At 41.4% G+C, this 17837-nt stretch overlaps 1 protein-coding gene and 1 non-coding gene across 2 annotated transcripts in view; both read left to right on the top strand.

Moving 5' to 3' along the window:
* LOC139374444 (afadin-like) overlaps positions 1-6473 on the top strand; it is a 34671-nt gene extending 28198 nt beyond the window's left edge. The window contains exons 18-25 of the mRNA XM_071115482.1: positions 2053-2171; positions 2407-2604; positions 4150-4235; positions 4398-4535; positions 4668-5315; positions 5470-5583; positions 5834-6087; positions 6309-6473. Of these exons, the coding sequence (XP_070971583.1) occupies positions 2053-2171; positions 2407-2604; positions 4150-4235; positions 4398-4535; positions 4668-5315; positions 5470-5583; positions 5834-6087; positions 6309-6426 (1675 nt within the window). The 3' untranslated portion in view covers positions 6427-6473. The remainder of the gene's footprint in view (positions 1-2052; positions 2172-2406; positions 2605-4149; positions 4236-4397; positions 4536-4667; positions 5316-5469; positions 5584-5833; positions 6088-6308) is intronic.
* A 10262-nt stretch (positions 6474-16735) lies between these two features.
* Positions 16736-16818, top strand: trnal-cag (transfer RNA leucine (anticodon CAG)). Its single transcript has one exon. It is a non-coding gene; the product is annotated as a tRNA-Leu (tRNA).
* Positions 16819-17837: the final 1019 nt, after the last annotated feature.

The following is a 17837-nucleotide window of genomic DNA, read 5'->3' as shown; positions in this document are numbered from 1 at the left end:
ATTTGTACCGTTTTCGAGAAGACCCTCTCAGAGGGAACGGATGTGGCCACTATGCAAAGTCTCCTTGTCTTGTCATTAGTAAGCCGTGGGTAGACAGAGGCCTTGTTCTTCCACCAGCTCAGAGGATCTGCAGATCTTTGGAGGAGGGGCTCCTTTAAATAGGATCGGACCTCCATTATGGAGGGGATTCCTTCGTGCTGCATCCCCAGTTGCTCTCTCGTCAAACAGAATCCAAACAGCAGACGTTTGTGGCACTACTGCTTGTGCTTCTGCTCCATCTGATCCCTCTTCTTCTTGTTGCCCTGGTGCCTGAGCCAGCTGACTGCTGGGGCTGTCCCTCCCTGCTGCTGAGGTTATTCTTTGAAGAGCTTCATCAATCACTCTGGCATCACTGAAGGCTAACTTCTTAAACCTGGGGTCAAGTGCAGTGGTTTCTGATAGCACGTGATTATATTCCATTCTGTGGAGCTTTCTGTCCGTTGATGAACATAGGGTGTCACATGTCCTGTGTTTACCTCCCATTCCTCATGGGTCAGAGCATCAACAGGTGCATTGACAATGGCCAGGGTAGAGATGATGGCATCCTTTGACTCAAGAAATAGCCTCAACATATTAAATGTTGAATTCCACCTTGTAGTGCAGTCTTGTTTCGGCCTCAGCTCAGGCATCCCCATCTGGCGTTGTGTAGACTCGTTTTTCAGCACATGCTGTGCTCTGTGAAAGTATTTTACAGCTGATTTCACTTTGTCCACAGTGGGCTTCATCACCTTCAGAGCATATCTTACAATCAGGTTGATTGTGTGGGCAAGACATGGTTGATGATTGGTCCATTTTAACAGTTTCATGGCTTTGTTTATGTTAGCTGCATTGTCGCTAACACAACAGACCTCTTTTCCATGTTCTTGCCATTCTCTGGCCACTCTCAACAGCTCCTCTGCCAAGTTCTCTGGGGGTGTGTCTGTCGCTGAACTCAAAGCAGTCCAGATGAGAGCTAGACATCAAAAAATCTTCAATGAAGTGACATGTACTCTTTCCTCTGGCACTCTTTCCTCTGGTCTAAAAAATATCCCAATTCCCCAGGGCAGTGATTGGGGACACTGCCCTGTGTAAGGTGCCGTCCTTCGGATGGGACGTTAAACGGGTGTCCTGACTCTCTGAGGTCATTAAAGATCCCATGGCACTTATCGTAAGAGTAGGGGTGTTAACCCCGATGTCCTGGCTAAATTCCCAATCTGTCCCTCAAGCCATCACGGTCACCTAATAATCCCCAATTTGCAATTAGCTCATTTATCCCCCTCCTCTCCCCTGTAACTATTCCCCAGGTCGTTGCTGTAAATGAGAACGTGCTCTCAGTCAACTTACCTGGTAAAATAACGGATAAATAAAAAATACAAAAATGTAACCGGCATGTAAGAAGTTGTTACCCTTGATGTCTAGTAGTCAGTGATAAGGCAAACTGCAATAGCTTTTTGGACTCTTTCCCGCACTGAAGCCTGTGTGCTCTCGTACAGTTGTGGAATAAGTGATTTTGAAAGGGTTTTCCTGAATTGTGTAAATTAGATTTAGACTATTGCTAAAATTTCTGAAACCTCTGTCCTTCACAATGGAAAATGGCTGGAAATCAGTGGCAATCATTTTAGCCAATGCAATATCAATTTGGCCTTGTTTTGCTACAGACATAGACTTGGGCATAAACTGGTCCATAGAAGACTTGACTGAGTGGATACGCTGACTCCCCCACTATGTTGAGCCAACCTCCCCTTTTAAAAGCCCGAGATACTAGACCAGTGAGTCACAGCGAGCTGTCTAGTCACGTGGTTCGCTGTCAGCAAGGCTAACTTTCAGGTCCTTTTTTAGTATAACATTTATTTAGGTCTGGCAGATAACTATTCGGTCATTAACCCTGATGTGAAAACAGTTTCTGTTGGAACAATCTGCAATAGTTCCACCTGTTCAATGGTCATTTCAAATACGCTGAAAAACAAATAAAGGATTATGCTTTGAAAGCATAATGGATTGACAGTGATTGATGTGGTCTTGTCTTGTTTGTAGGGCAGCAGGCATAATGATGCACACTGGGCCAGTTGTGACTTTACAGGTTGCCAAGCAGGGGGCAACATGCCATGGTCTGGCTGCCTTGCTAGATGAACCACCTTCAGTATCAACTACAGGTACGAGCAGAACAAAGGCATTATTCTCTCTGCATTGTTATCATTTTCCACTGAACAGTCCCTCAGCAGAGGTCTAATGATCTAAGACCAAAACCACTTTTCAGATCATTTAATTTCATGGCTTCCTGTCAGTAGTTGTTTTCCAAAATGAATGGTAAGAATAGTCTTTCTCAATTAATAGTAGACCTACACCTAGATGTTCTAGATCTAACCAACTTTTCTATGATTCTCCCAGCTTTGGATGGTAGTGGCCCCACCAGCAGCAGCCATGCTAAGCCGAACGGCAAGGCCCTGATCGTGTATGATGGCATGGAGCAGAGCTCTAGGCCCTCAGGACTATGGGGTAATAACTCCCATGGAGGGAACAGGAGACAGAGAGAACAGACCCTGCTGAAGAACAGACAGCTATACCGCTCCAACCCTAACATGATCAGTGAGTCTAACAATAGTGTTCTTTTTGAAAAGTTGACTTAACACCCTTTTCACACTATTGCGTCGATCTAAGCCAGTCAAACTGTGCTGTCTCTGATATTTTAGTTTCACATGGTATTTCTCAGCACAGTCCCAGCAACCATGGTAGGTATAACCAAGCCAGCTCAGTACAGCTTGATTTGGCTTGGCTCAGTTCGGCTAGTATTTTGCAACCCTAGATGCAAGTCACATTATGGTGACTTGCAAAGTGATTGGTAATTTATATTGGAATCCAACTCAACATACTGCTGCCACTATATAAGCGGTTGTCCTGCACAGGGGCATTTACCCCTGCTATAGCACACACAGACAAACGTTGAGAACCTGCAGTGGTCAATTGAGTTTCAGACAGCCCCCTGGTGGCTGAAATGTGTTAGGACACTTTGAGCCTGGCTCAATAAGCACAGAGCCTCCTTTGAGTAATTAAAAGCAGGGTTGTCAAACCCATTCCACAAAGGGCCAAGTGTCTGTGGGTTTTTGGATTTTCCTTCCAATTAAGACCTAGACAACCAGGTGAGTGGAGTTCCTTACTAAATAGTGACTTTAATTAATCCATCAAGTTCAAGGTGGAGTGAAAACTCACATTTTATTGTACCTTTATTTAACTAGGCAAGTCAGTTAAGAACAAATTCTTATTTACAATGACAGCCTAGGAACAGTGGGTTAATTGCCTGTTCAGGGGCAGAACGACAGATTATTACCTTGTCAGCTCGGGGATTTGAACTTGCAACCATTCTGTTGCTATTCCAACGCTCCGACCACTAGGCTACCTGCCGTGCTTCAGAAAAATGCATCCTTCCTTCCTTGTTTCCTGGAGGTAAGCACATATCTATAGGTGGATAGGTTCAAGCAAAGTTCACCAATCCAACCAATTCAGATCTGTGATTACTTTGAGGAAAGTAAGAAGGGAGGAAGCATTTCTGAAGAATTCAAACAGGGTCAGGGTCTTGTTTGAATACTTTTCGGCTAAAGGTTAGAATTCCTTCTAAGATGCACTGTTCCTCCATCCCTTCCGCTCAGTCAAATAATCACTGATCTGGCTAGAATCGAAATGTGAAAATAAGGGTTCCACCACACCGCTTCCACCAATCCACTTCATTACTTCAAGGAATGGAGAAGCAAAGGATGCTTTCTGAAAGTATTCAAACAGGGCACTTATTTGCATCCTCTCTTCCTTTCATCCTTGAGGTAATCACTGATCTTTAAAGACTAGATAGGTGCAGGCAAGGGTTCCATCCCACAGCTTTCACCTTTCCTGTCATGTCTGATCAGTGATCCCAAAGCCACTCCTGCGTTGTCTTGGCTGTGTGCAAAGGGTGGTTGTCCTGTTGGAAGGTGAACCTTTGCCCCAGTCTTGCCCCAGTCTGAGTGCGCTGGAGCAGGTTTTCATCAAGGATCTCTCTGTACTTTGCTCCGTCCATCTTTCCCTCAATCCTAGTTTCCCAGTCCCTGCCGCTGATGTTTCGTGGCAGTTCTGTCATTTTCTTTCTTTCCTCGCTTGTTCTAGGCCCAGAAGGAGAACCAGTTGACCCAGCCATCCCAACAGACAGTAAAATCACTGCAGTCTCCACCAGCAACCTTCTGTGCTCTGATGTAAGTAATTTAATAATAATACATGGGTTTTATATAGCGCTTTCAAGGACCCAAAGATGCTTAAACAGTGGGTCAATACTTGTAATCCATGGCTTAGTGGGTTTGTCTACATTGAATCTGTAATGGTATAAAAACACAGGCACCTTAATGTTCTCCCATCAGATGTACCAAAGGGAATACCTGACTCTACCAGCCCCTAGGTCTCAGGACAAGAAGACAGTAGCCTTTGAACTCCCACTTCAGGAGCCCGGAGTCTCGTTTAATCTAGATGGACAGATCTCCAACAAGAGGACCTTGATGGTATGAGTAGCTACATCTTATCCTTTATAAAGCAGTACGTCCCCCAATATCTTAAACCAACTATTTCAAGTATGGACCATTTCATATATGCAATTGTTACACTTACACTTAATCACTTATTTCCTTCCATAGCGGCAGGCCCTTTCACAGGAGAATTTGTGCATGGAGAATGATCGCCCCCTAGTGGACAATATACATAATGCTTGGAACCAGAACCAGCAGGAAAGCTACTACACCTCTTTTCCTATGAAGCCTAGCATCTCTACCCACGACATACATTACAATCATACTGTCAGCCTCTCCACTAAGACCCAACCGAGCCGCCACAACACAGGGTATGGCTACTGGAGAACTCCTACGTCACACGACCCTTCGTCTGCCATCCAGCCAATACACATAGACATCCCTGCTACACGGCTTTCCAACACCCAGCCGCGCAGTCCAATGACTACCTTCCAACAAACTCCCACTCTACTGCCCGTGAAGTTGAACCAAAACCCTGAGGGTAAAGGCCAGGGACAAGCCTTCCTCAGCAATCAAAAACAGGGGTCTCATTATCAACTGCCAGCCCAGCATCGCCAAGCTACATGTCCTCCTCCATCCTCTGTGTCCATGAGGCAACCTCAGCCCTCACTCTCATCCTCACAGAAGATCCAACAACAACAAGCCTCGAGGAGGGTGCAAACAGCGACGTCCCAACTGTTCCCAACCCAGTCAAAAGACACATCCCTCCAGAGACCTCCAGCTAAACCACAACCAGGGACCACCCCAGGACATCAGGTACTGTACATTCTTTTTTTTTGCAATCAAAATTCAACTGTCTTAATACACGTGACAGTGAAAACTCAAATGCATGTATGAATAAGGAATATACAAATAAATAGTATACACTTCCAGTATAAAATACACAATTAATGCCGAATGTCGAAATCAGGACCAATACTTCAGCATGAATAAAGAGCCACCATCAGAAGGCAACACAAGTCTGTCTCCAGACCCATGGAAGAGGGATGCACGGGAGAAGCAGCAGAAGCAGCAGAGACTACAGGTAACATAATAATAATGAACATCTTTATTTGAAGTGTGTCTACTATATTATACTCTACAGTATTGTGTTGTGTTGTATTGTATTGATTTTGTGTATTTTGTGTTTTTGATGTGTTGCTGACCTCACAAGATGACCTTCCATGCAAATAGAGAATAACGTAACGTATTGTCCATCAAAATCACAATTTGCTTGTTGCGGGCTGTTCTTACATGGAAATGTGTCTTTTTTTGCCGCCTGTTACTTGATCTAGGTGGTCGACATGTTGGAACAGGAGATCCAGGATCTGCAGGCTAAAGCCCAGCTCACACCAGAGGAGACCGACAGGCTCCGTAGGCTCAACCTGGAGTGGCAATTTCAACAGAGACTGCAGGAGTTCCAACAGAATGGAAACGATGATGATGATGAGGATGATGACGAAGAAGAAGATAGAGACACGTCAACAGGAGAAAATGTTCAAGAGTCGAATGGACTCAACGTAAACTTTGATGAGAAGTGCTCGAAGGAGTAAGTTTCAACTTCATTTAAATGTACATTTGTATCCCACAAAAACAGTTTTTTTCCCCCAACAATGTCCCTGGCTAAACCAAAAGTTAAATTACATCATTTGTTCTGAAAGTAATGCATCATGATGTATAACAGACCATGATATACATACAGTATAGTTAACCTATAGGTATTGATCTTCTCAATTACATCCATATGTGTGGGTTATTGATTGGTTGCAGAGGCCAGGAAGAGAACAACTTCAAAGGTGACGCAACACCTGAGAATCTCACATTTAAGGAGCGCCAACGTCTCTTCTCCCTCGGATCAAACGCCTCCATCAAAGTCAAAGCCTTGTAAGATGAGGATCCTGAGAAGATGACCTCAACATTCGGTCAAGGCTCAACCTTTTTATAAGCTACAGTAGAAACCAATCAGAAGATATTAGAATTGGTATTATAATCTATATTCTGTAGAAAAATGTGGACTATCTTTGTGATTTCTCGGCATATTTACTTCTCTTTTCTCCTAATTGATCTTTACACTTAGACTGTCGAATGCACATTTTCATGTGTTTCTGTTATATGTTTACTTAAATGAAAACTTAGGTAGGTAGATGCTTTTTTACATACATGGATTTTTTAAAATAAATTAAGATTTGATTCATCTTTTTGGAAAATGTACAACAGCAGTCATGGTATACATTACGGATGTACCGTACATCACATGAGGCTGCTGAGGGGAGGACGGCTCATAATAATGATTGTAATGGAGAGAATGGAATGGCATCAAACACATGGAAACCGTGTGTTTTATGTGTTTGATACCGTTCCACTTATTCAGCCTCAGCCTTTACCACGAGTATGTCCTCCCAAATTGAGGTGCCACCAACCTCCTGTGCCGTACTCCTCCTTTACAACTCAGGACATCCTACTTGTATTAATAGTTCACTATGTTTAGGGGTGACTCCACAAGAGTCCACGTGTACAGTAATCTGAGCCCTCTTGATCTCATCTGAGATTTTCCTGGTCTTTGCCAGCATGGTTCCTGTCCTGCCATGGCCATGAATACAGTAGACAGCTACCCCCTACAGCAGAGAGAAGTACACATGGTTGAGTACATAAGTAAACATACAGAAGGCTATGCGTTTATACACATCATTGTTTGAGAATAATTAGCCTGTGTTCACTGTCCAGACCTGTCACATTGAAATCAGTGGTTAATGTTAATTTAGCTTCATGTGTCAGAAATAAGAACCTCTTTGATGTATTGACTGAATAATGGTTTACTAAATACTTTTTAACTGAATCCTTATATAGCCTTTTGCATTTATTCCTCCACAATGGACATAAACCTCAGAATCTTCTTTGGAGTTGGTAAGGTTTAGGAGCTTTTCTCACACAAGCACACCAGGTGTCGTATGCAATTGTCCAGTAGGTACAGGTAATAGGAAGTAATTTGTGGGAGTGCCAATCTGGCCAATTTGATAGGTCGACCCAGGAAAAATTGGGGGATGGACTACAGTCAATCTGAAAATAGTGTGAAATGTAGATATTGTTTTACCATCCAATAGTGTTATATATTCACAGCTACAGTGCCTTCAGAAAGTTTTCACACCCCTTGACTTTTTCCAAATGTTGTTGTGTTACAGCCTGAATTTAAAATGGATTAAATTGGGATTTTGTGTCACTGGCCTACCAGAATACTCTATAATGTCAAAGGAATTCAGTTTTTCGAAATGTTTACAAAATCATTAAAAGTGAAACGCGGAAATGTCTTAAGTCAATAAAGTATTCAACCCCTTTGTTATGGCAATCCTAAATCAGTTCAGGAGTAAACATCTGCTTAACAAGTCACATAATAAGTCACTGTGTGCAATAATAGTGTTTAACATGATTTTTGAATGACTTCCTCATCTCAATACCCCACAAATACAATTATCTGTAATGTCCCTCTGTTGAGCAGTGAATTTCAAACACAGATTCAACAACCAAGACAAGTGAGGTTTTCCAATGCCTTGCAAAGAAGGGCACCTATTGGTAGATGAGTAAAAATAAAATAGCAGACATTGAATATCCCTTTGATCATGGTTATTAATTACACTTTGGATGGTGTATCAATACACCCAGTCACTACAAAGATACAAGCGTCCTTCCTAACTCAGTTTCCAAAGAAGAAGGAAACTATCAGGGAGTTCACTATGAGGCCAATGGTGACTTTAAAACAGTCACAGCGTTTAATGTCTGTAATAGGAGAAAACTGAGGATGGATCAACAACATTGTAGTTACTCCACAATACTAACCTAAATGACAAAGTGAAATGAAGGAAGTCTGTACAGAATAAACATATCCCAAAACATGCATCATTAAAGCACTAAAGTAAAACTGCAAAAAATATGGCAAAGAAATTAACTTTATATCCTGAATACAATGCGTTATGTTTTGGGAAAATCCAACACAACACATCACTGTGCACTCTTCCGATTTTTAAGCATTGTGGTGGCTGCATGTGGTGGCATCATGGGTATGCTTGTCATGATCAAGGACTGGGGAGTCTGTATTTCATTTTCAATACATTTGCAACATTTCCTCAAACATGTTTACACTTTCATTGAGTACGGTTACATGATTATTGAGTCAGATTAATTTAATAATGTGAATAAAACGTTTACATGCATCTGAAATCATGCTACCTGATGGCACTCTGATAAATGCAGAAATCGCTAATCAACATAAACGTTCCACCATAGCAACCATATTATTTTTGGAAAGCGTAATCTGCCATAATCTGTTTATTATAGAAATATTAGTGTGCATGTAAACATACTAGGAGTGCACTCCTTGAAGGCTGAGTATGGCATTAGTCATGTAAACACCTTACTCTGCTTATTTGAATTGGCATAAGGTCATAATCTAAGTAATCATACGCTGATTATAAAATCTTGTTTTCTGAACCATCTTTCGAATTATTAGGACATGTAAACAGCTTAATCAGCGTTCCAATGGTGTATTTCATCTGTGCATGTGCCAGCACAGGGTAACACAATCTTCTTATGTGCGAGTGAATTGAGTTCTGAAAAACTGAACATATACATCTTATCTGAAATCTGAATCAAATAACATGGTCACTGTGGTAGAACGTTTATTTGGATTGGTGATTTTCTGTATTTATTAAGTCCCATCAGTAGCCTGAGGGGTCATTTTAAATCCAACTCGTATTGTTTTAGAGCCCTAATAAAACAAGGTGGATGATCTGATCTACACATCACCTAGCGTCATAAACATCTTCATAACATGATTTGTAGATCAGTCAGTCAGTCAATCACAATATACCCATGTTACAGTACATTGCGTTTTTGACCCTTTTGAACACCACCCATTTCTAAAATCTATCTTCTTAAAATCTGATCTTAAAGCTAACCCTAATCTTAATCATAACCTTACCCACACTGCTGACTTTATGCCTAACCCGAACCTTAAAAAAAGACCAAAAGGCCATTTTTATTTACACAATTTTAACTATGTGGCTGTGGAATCTAGTGTAAACCCTGGGCACATTCAAGCGGATCACGTTTGTCAAGTCGTCACCACCTTTTCAAAGTGTATTGCATTATGGGGATATTCGTCACATGCTCTGAATACATGTTACCGTTAAATGCTTGCTTACAAGCCCTTAACCAACAATGCAGTTTTAAGAAAATAAGAGTTAAGAAAATGCTTACTAAATAAACTCAAATTTAAAAAAGTAAGACAATAAAATAACAATAACAAGGCTATTTACAGGGGGTACCGGTACCTAGTCAATGTGCATGGCTACTGGTTAATCGAGGTAATATGTACATCTAGGTAGGGGTAAAGTGACTATACATACTGTAGATAATAAACAGTGAGTAGCAGCAGTATAAAAACGGGGAGGGGTCAATGCAAATAGTCCCGGTAGCCATTTGATGAATTCTTCAGCTGTCTTATGGCTTGGGGGGTAGAAGCTGTTAAGGAGCCTTTGGGACCTAGACTTGGCACTCTGGTACCGCTTGCCATGTTTGGACCTTCCTCTGACACGCCTAGTATAGAGGACCTGGGTGGCAGGAAGCTTGGCCCCAGTGATGTACTGGGTTGTACGCACCACCCTTGTAGTGCCTTACAGTCGGATGCCGAACAGTTGCCATACCAGACGGTGATGAAACTGTTCAGGATACTCTCGATGGTGCAGCTATATAACTTTTTTTTGGTAATGATCTTTTTATTAAAAATGTTATTTTCTTTTGACAGAGGTTACATAGAAAACCAAACAAAGTGCACCACATAGACTAGGTACAATAAAAGGAACAAGGATACAGCGAAACAATATTCAAAAAGACAGTCATCAAATAAAAATATATATACAGACATCACAATTATAACATGGGGCAGTTATGTGAGGTTTTCTACATAGGACCACAATTGAGACCAGATTTTCCTAAATGTATCAGACTGGTGTAAGTCAAAGAGAAGTTTCTCTAGGGGTAGAATAGCAGAGGCTTGAGAAAGCCACATTCTCGCAGTAGGTACTGCGGACCATTATAACAATAAGCATTTTTTGGGGCTAAGTAAACAAGGGTATTGAACAGACGTTCAGAGTCAGGGTCAAACACAGCGTTACAATCCAAGTAGAGCAAATATAAATTCAGTGAAAAAGCTAATGATTTACCTAAGATCTTCTGCATGTGTAAATTAATATAATTCCAATAAGATTGGATTCTGCTACAGTACCAAAAAACGTGCACGAAGATGCCAGTATCCTGTTTACATTTGAAACATAAATGTGATGCATTGGAAAACATTCTGATGGACAGGCGTAAAGTAGGTTCTATGAATTGTATTCTTGTGTATTCTATATGTCGGAGATTCAACCTCTCCGAACAGTAGGATTCATAAATAGTTTTTCAACTTCAGTCATTTGAAAACGTAGTTTATCGACTTTCTTCTGATCCTCTATGAAGTGTCTAAATTGTAGGTACTTAAAAAAATCTTTGTTGGGTAAGTCAAACTCAGTTTTTATATGTTTCAACGATTTAAGAGTGTCCTCAGTAAATAAAGGTGTAAGGTCAGCAATTCCCTTCGTCATCCAGTCCAGAAGTCCAATACTCCTTATTTGGGGGGGTCAGGTGTGGGAGGGGGGGCTGTATTAAGGGAAATTGGTGACCAGAGTGATATATGGTCTGGAATTACCGCCTTGCATCTTGCCAAGCTAAGAGTATTTTATGTACTGTCAAATTGTCAGATAAGGCCTGGATCTTTTCAAGGCTATTAATAAATGGTAAGGAAGCTAATGCTCTTGGATGACATGCTATCGATTCCATCCCAAACCAAAGTGAGTGGCATCTGCCGAGGAACCAACTAATCATGTGCTTGATCTGAGAAGACCATTAATATAGTTGCAGATTTGGCAAAGAGTCCCCTCCTAAATCCTTAGACTTAATTTGTTTGGTCAATTCGGTTCTAGGTTTCTTATTGTTCCAGATATATTTAGATATGTTGGCATTTATTTTCTGAAAAAAAGGACTGAGATAGATGGCAGGGGATATTTTGGAATAGATAATTTAGTCAAGGAAGGATATTCTTCCCGACGACATTAAATCCTGCCAAAAAGAGAGTTTGGTAGGGTAGACCAGTTAATCAGGTCCTGTTTAATCTTTGTGAGCAAATGCATATCATTTGAAGTGAACAGGTCTTTAAGATTTGGAGTAACATATATGCCAAAGTATTTTAAGCCTGTTTCAGTCAATTGGAATAGAGATATAGTTTCTAAGTTGATTGTAAGAGGGGATATTCAAAGGTTAAGCAATGGATTTATCCATGTTAATTTTGTACCCTGACAGGTTACCATATTCAGATATGATGTCCATTCCTGCAGTGACAAGAGGTCTAGACGTTTAGGTTTAGATGTTGTCATGACGTTGGCCTCTTTGGGTATAGCAAGCCCATCCCCCTCTCCCTGCCTCTCCCTTTCCTCCTTCAACTAGGTTGCTGTGGTCAGAGAAATGTCGTAAATTCCTGAGAATCTCCTCATAGACACATAGTAGAGAGATAGTAAACTTTCATAGAGGACAAAGGAAATCCTTCCACCTCACAGAACTTTAGGTACGAACAAATTTCATGTTCCGGAGAAAGTATAAAAGATCGGTGAAGAATCCAGCTACGAACTGGTCTGTTTGTCACAACTTGGGAAAGCTCATGGGAGACGGTGTGGCCACATTACCATAACACTGTTTATATAATAGCCTCAGATATGAGGTTTACATCTAATTGTTGTATAAGATGAATGAGTGAGTATGATACTGTTTGTATAATGGTGTAATATGATTTTGGACTGTTTAATGAAGAAAAATACAATTCCCTTTTGATTTGAACTAAATCAGAGGACCGCCCCTGAGCCCAGTTAGGGTCAGGCCTCCTGGGACAGCCCCTTTTCTGCCATTCCGAATAAAACCCAACTCAGCAGACTGAGCTTACCTCAATTACAGATGGCTAAAGGTTGCAGACCATGTTTTTCTCCATTAGGAGGGGGACAAAGGTTGTAGACCATTGCTGAATATTTTAACCATACCACGAGGTTAAACTCTTAGACTATCGATACCAACAGAATAAGAACAAGTCTTTGATACTAATTACTAGTCTGCAGCTAGGAATTCGGTTTCATTGAACGTGAAGAACGACAACCGCCGAAACATTCATTCTATAACGAATGTCACTTTGAACTATCCCCTCTAACCAAGACAGAGAGAGAGAGAGGGAGAGAGAGACAGACAATTCTACGAAAGACAGAAACTTTTCACCAGCAATCAAGACGACACACTGAGCGTAAATATATATATTGATTGCAATTGTTCCCGAATGAGTGAGCATCATGTGTAAAGGATTAGCATTTCAATTGTTATAATTATTAACTCTGTAGTGACTTCTTAGTCGACCCCCACTCCTCTTTTGTCTAACAAGCCGCCATGCCGGTTCAGCCCACTAGGGCAAATTCTCCTATCATTACATTTACCTTGTTTGTTTGTTTGTTTATGCATTTCTGTGAATTACTTAGTTAGTAATAAATAAATGATTTAAGACAATTGATGTATAGTGAAGACTGGGTTCGTGCAGATAACCAACAATTTACGACTTTTGGAATGAGACTAACGTGAGGTAAAGTAAATAATTCATTAATTCGAAGACTAATTGATCAGATAAAATATCTGAAAAGTTATTTTAGGAAATGATAACTTTGCAATCTGAATATTTTTCCTTGGTGCCCCGACTTCCTAGTTAATTAGTTACGTGATTAATCAGTTGATCGCGTAGTAACTAATTACAGAGAATCTTTGATAAAAACTATCAGTCTTCAGTTAATGATAGTAAAGACACGGCAACGTATAAAAGCAAACCATGAGCAAATAATGACATTCTATGCTCTTCTTCACCCATAGAGATGCCCCTGATGTTATTACTAGACATTATTGCCTCGGCCGGTGGTTATATGACTAACGAGAACAGAGTGGGAGATAAAAGACAGCCTTGACGACAGCCTCTACAGATAGGAAATCTTTCTGATAATTTACCATTTGTGTTAACTGCTGCTGATGGGTCAGAATAAAGTGATTTTAAATTAATAAAATGATCACCCAGATTAACTTTTTCAAATACAGCAACCAATAATTTGATGCCTTTTTGGCATCGAGAGAGACAATGAGTGCAGGGTCTTTCATTCTGCCAAGGTGGCAGAATATTCAAGGTGATATTCAAAGCACTTCTCACATTGTCCGTTCCAAATCTGGATTTGACAAAACCAGTCTTATCAGGTTTAATGAGGTCTGGAAGTAGGACCTCCAACCTGCGGGAACGTGTTTAAGCGACTATTTTAACATCAACTCCTATCAAACTAATAGGTCTAAACGAAGAGCAGTTTAATGGGCCTTTGGTGTTTTGGATGCAGTTTTCCAGGACTCTGGTATGATGTCTCTTTCGAACGATTAAAGTTTAAAGCAGGCATGAAGATAGGGCATATCTCAGGCCAGAACTTCTTGTAGAACTCGCTGTAGAACTTTTTGAGGATCTGGGGACCCATGCCAAATCTTTTCAGTCTCCTGTGGGGGGAAATAGGTGGTGTCCTGCCCTCTTCACAACTGTCTTGGTGTGTTTGGACCATGATAGTATTTTGGTGATGTGGACACCAAGGAACTTGAAGCTCTTGACCCGCTCCACTACAGGCTCTCCTTTTCCTGTAGTCCACGATCAGCACCTTTGTCTTGCTCATGTTGAGGGAGAGGTTATTGTCCTGGCGCCACACTGCCAGGTCTCTGATCTCCTCCCTGTAGGCTGTCTCATCGTTGTCGGTGATCAGGCCTACCACCGTTGTGTCGTCAGTAAACTTAATGATGCAGTTGGAGTCATGCTTGGCCATGCAGTCATGGGTGAACAAGGAATACAGGAGGGTACTAAGCACGCACCCCTGAAAGGCCCCCATGTTGAGGATCAGCATGGCAGATGTGTTGTTGCCTACAATTACCACCTGGGGGCGGCCCATCAAGAGGTCCAGGATCCAGTTGCAGACGGAGGTCTTTAGTTCCAGGGTGCTTAGTGATGAGCTTTGTGGGCACTATGGTGCTGAACGCTGTGCTGTACTCAACGAACAGCATTCTCACTTAGGTGTTCCTTTTGTCCAGGAGGATATGTTGGGGCGGTATGTGAAGTGGGTCTAGGGTTTCCGGGATGATGGTGTTGATGTGAGCCATGACCAGCCTTTTTAAGCACTTCATGGCTACAGACGTGAGTGCTACCGGGCGATAGTTATTTAGGCAGGTTACCTTGGCATTTTTGGGCACAGGGACTATGGTGGTCTGCTTGAAACATGTAGATAGTACAGACTTGGTCATGGAGAAGTTGAAATATCAGTGAAGACACTTGCCAGTTGGTCCGCACATGTGACCTTGTGAATGTTGACCTGTTTCAAGATCTTACTCACATCGGCTATGGAGAGCGTGATCACTCAGTCTGGTGCTCTCATACATGCTTCAGTATTGCTTGCCTCGAAGCGAGCATAAAAGGCATTTAGCCCGTCTGGTAGGCTCGCGTCACTGGGTTCACAGCTGGGTTTACCTTTGTAGTTCGTAATAGTTTGCAAGCCTTGCAACAAAAATGTAGCGTCAGAGCCGGTGTAGTAGGATTTAATCTTAGTCCTTTGTTGACGCTTTGCCTGTTTGATGGTTTATCTGAAGGCATAGCGGGATTTCTTATAAGCGTCCAGATTAGTGTTCCACTCCTTGAAAGCGGCAGCTCTAGCCTTTAGCTCGGTGCAGATGTTGCCTGTAATCCATGGCTTCTGGTTGGGATATGTATGTACGGTCACTGTTGGGACGACATCCTCAATGTACTTATTGATGAAGCCAGTGACTGAGGTGGTATATTCCTCAATGACATTGGAAGAATCCCGGAACATATTCCAGTCTGTGCTAGGAAAACAGTCCTGTAGCTTGGCATCCCCGTCATCTGACCACTTACGTATTGAGTGAGTCACTGGTGCTTCCTGTTTTAGTTGTGGTGGCAAGCATGAAGTTCCCTGTTATGGTGAAGGAGACAGAGGTGGTAGGAGTGAGGGCTGTCCAGCATGTCTCCTATCCAGGGGCGATGAGAAGAGTGGAAGTAGGGAGTAAAGTTGAAGATAACATTGTAGGTGGATTAGAGAGACCAGTAAATGTTACTCACCAACAGGATTCTGACAGGGATTTTACAGTAGAGGCATACAAGGAATCCTGTCGACAAATGTCTTCACAGGCACCTGAGCCAGTGTCGGGATGTGATTTGGACTATGACTGAAGAAGTGGGATGAGTTTTTAGATGTATTTTATTATTGTATTGCTTATGATGTTTTTTTTTCTCCCTTTTCCGCAACCCGCACAGTAGGTGGCAGCATGCACCTTTAACTTTTGTTTGCTGATCGCCATAATACCAGAGAAGAAGTGACCAACAACATGACTGAAAAACAGGAACCAACTGCCGCAATTATGTATACAGTGGATATGTACAAATTAATGTGATATTAGGGTCTCTTTCAGTGTTTCACTCTCTCAATTGATTGTAGGCTACAATGTACACACGTGATTTCAGTTCGTGTGTGTCTGGTATGGGAGTTGGAGACATGTTTATTTCGACATTATGAAGAAACACTTTTATAAGCAATGCCAACTCAGCCACATTGGCCTGAGTCTTGCTGTTGAAAAAACACATTTTAGTGTCCGACTTTCGGCTGTTGCAGATGCGCCTCCCCCGACCTTCCTCTAACGTTACAGTAGGTTGCTTTAGCCTTACAACTCAAACGAGCCCCTTAGCTACGCCACACCCACGTATAGAACAATGAGCTAGGTAGTTATAAACAAACAACGTGTTAATTATAAAATCTCTGCCACAGCTGCTGGAGTTTCCTCCCGTTTTCTTTTGCTCGTTGCCAAAAGTCATCGGTTTTGAATATGTCCGTTTCGGCAGAGAGATTGGGGTAAAGTGAAAAAGCGTTAGCACTTGGTGTGATAAAAATCTAGCAGTTTCGAAATCATGCAAGTTTAATGAAACAAAAACCATATAATGTTTTAAAAATCAATTGTTTTTGTTTTTTAAATCTTTAAATATGAAGATATACAGTTCAATAGCATGTGTCAGGATGGCCGAGCGGTCTAAGGCGCTGCGTTCAGGTCGCAGTCTCCCCTGGAGGCGTGGGTTCGAATCCCACTTCTGACAGTATTTTTTTGTGACTGAATCAGTTTCAGATAAGAATTGCAACTATGTTTATAACCTTGGCTACAAGTAAGTTATTTTAAATTTGCATTTAATGTAATATTAAATAATTAGGTATAAAATTATGTTGGAACTGTTATCCATGTGAGGGCACTAAAGTGCAACAAATGGTAACTTTTCACATTTTAGGGGTGAAATTGACCTAGGTACAGATCTAGGATCAGCTTTCCCTCCCCCCAATCCTAATTTTAACCATCAATGGTGGACATGCAAAACTGATCTAGAGGCAACGTCATCCTACTACTGTTTTAAGAAGCATCTATTCATTTCAATGTATTGCTATTGCTCTTCACTTAACTCTTCACTCTACACAGTCTACATAGGCTAGGCCTACTGAGTCGTTTTTATGGTTGAATAACTCAAGATAGAAAATGTAACTGACATTTGTCGAGACTCTTTTCACTGCACTTCGATAAAAAGTGATTTTCGTTGCAGGTTAGGAGAGCATTTTCACGAACCCTAACCGTTTCTCTAACCTGAACCTCAGTCTCCTGACCTGCTTCGTTACTTCTCCGAACCTGTTACGAAAAAGTAACTTCGGTATCAAAGTGCTGTGAAAGAGTTTCCCTACATTTGTCTTGTCTCCTGCCATTTAGGCTGCACAATTAGTGAAAAAAAATATAATTGGTCTGCCTGTTTGAACGCAGCCTAAACAGAGCCTTCGAGTGTAACAGCGTAGAGGTGCATTTTCCAGTCACACCTTATTAGAGTAACTACAGTAGTAAATGTGTATGATTTGCTATTGGTCAGTTTGAATTAATTGTGTGTTTGTGTGCTCTGATTTGTTGCTGGTGTGACTCTGGAGAATGCACATCCTTTCTTTCACACAATAGTTATAGCATCCGCAATAACATCTGCTAAAAATGTGTATGTGACCAATACATTTTGATTGGATTTGATTCGTTACACTGGTTGAACCAGACAAATGTGAACGATTGTGTTAGAATTCACGGACAGCAAAT

Source organism: Oncorhynchus clarkii, chromosome 19, assembly GCF_045791955.1.
Source record: "Oncorhynchus clarkii lewisi isolate Uvic-CL-2024 chromosome 19, UVic_Ocla_1.0, whole genome shotgun sequence".
NCBI classification, from domain to species: Eukaryota; Metazoa; Chordata; class Actinopteri; order Salmoniformes; family Salmonidae; genus Oncorhynchus; species Oncorhynchus clarkii.
The sequence above is the reverse complement of the archived record's forward strand: the minus strand, read 5'-3'. Positions and strand labels throughout refer to the sequence as shown.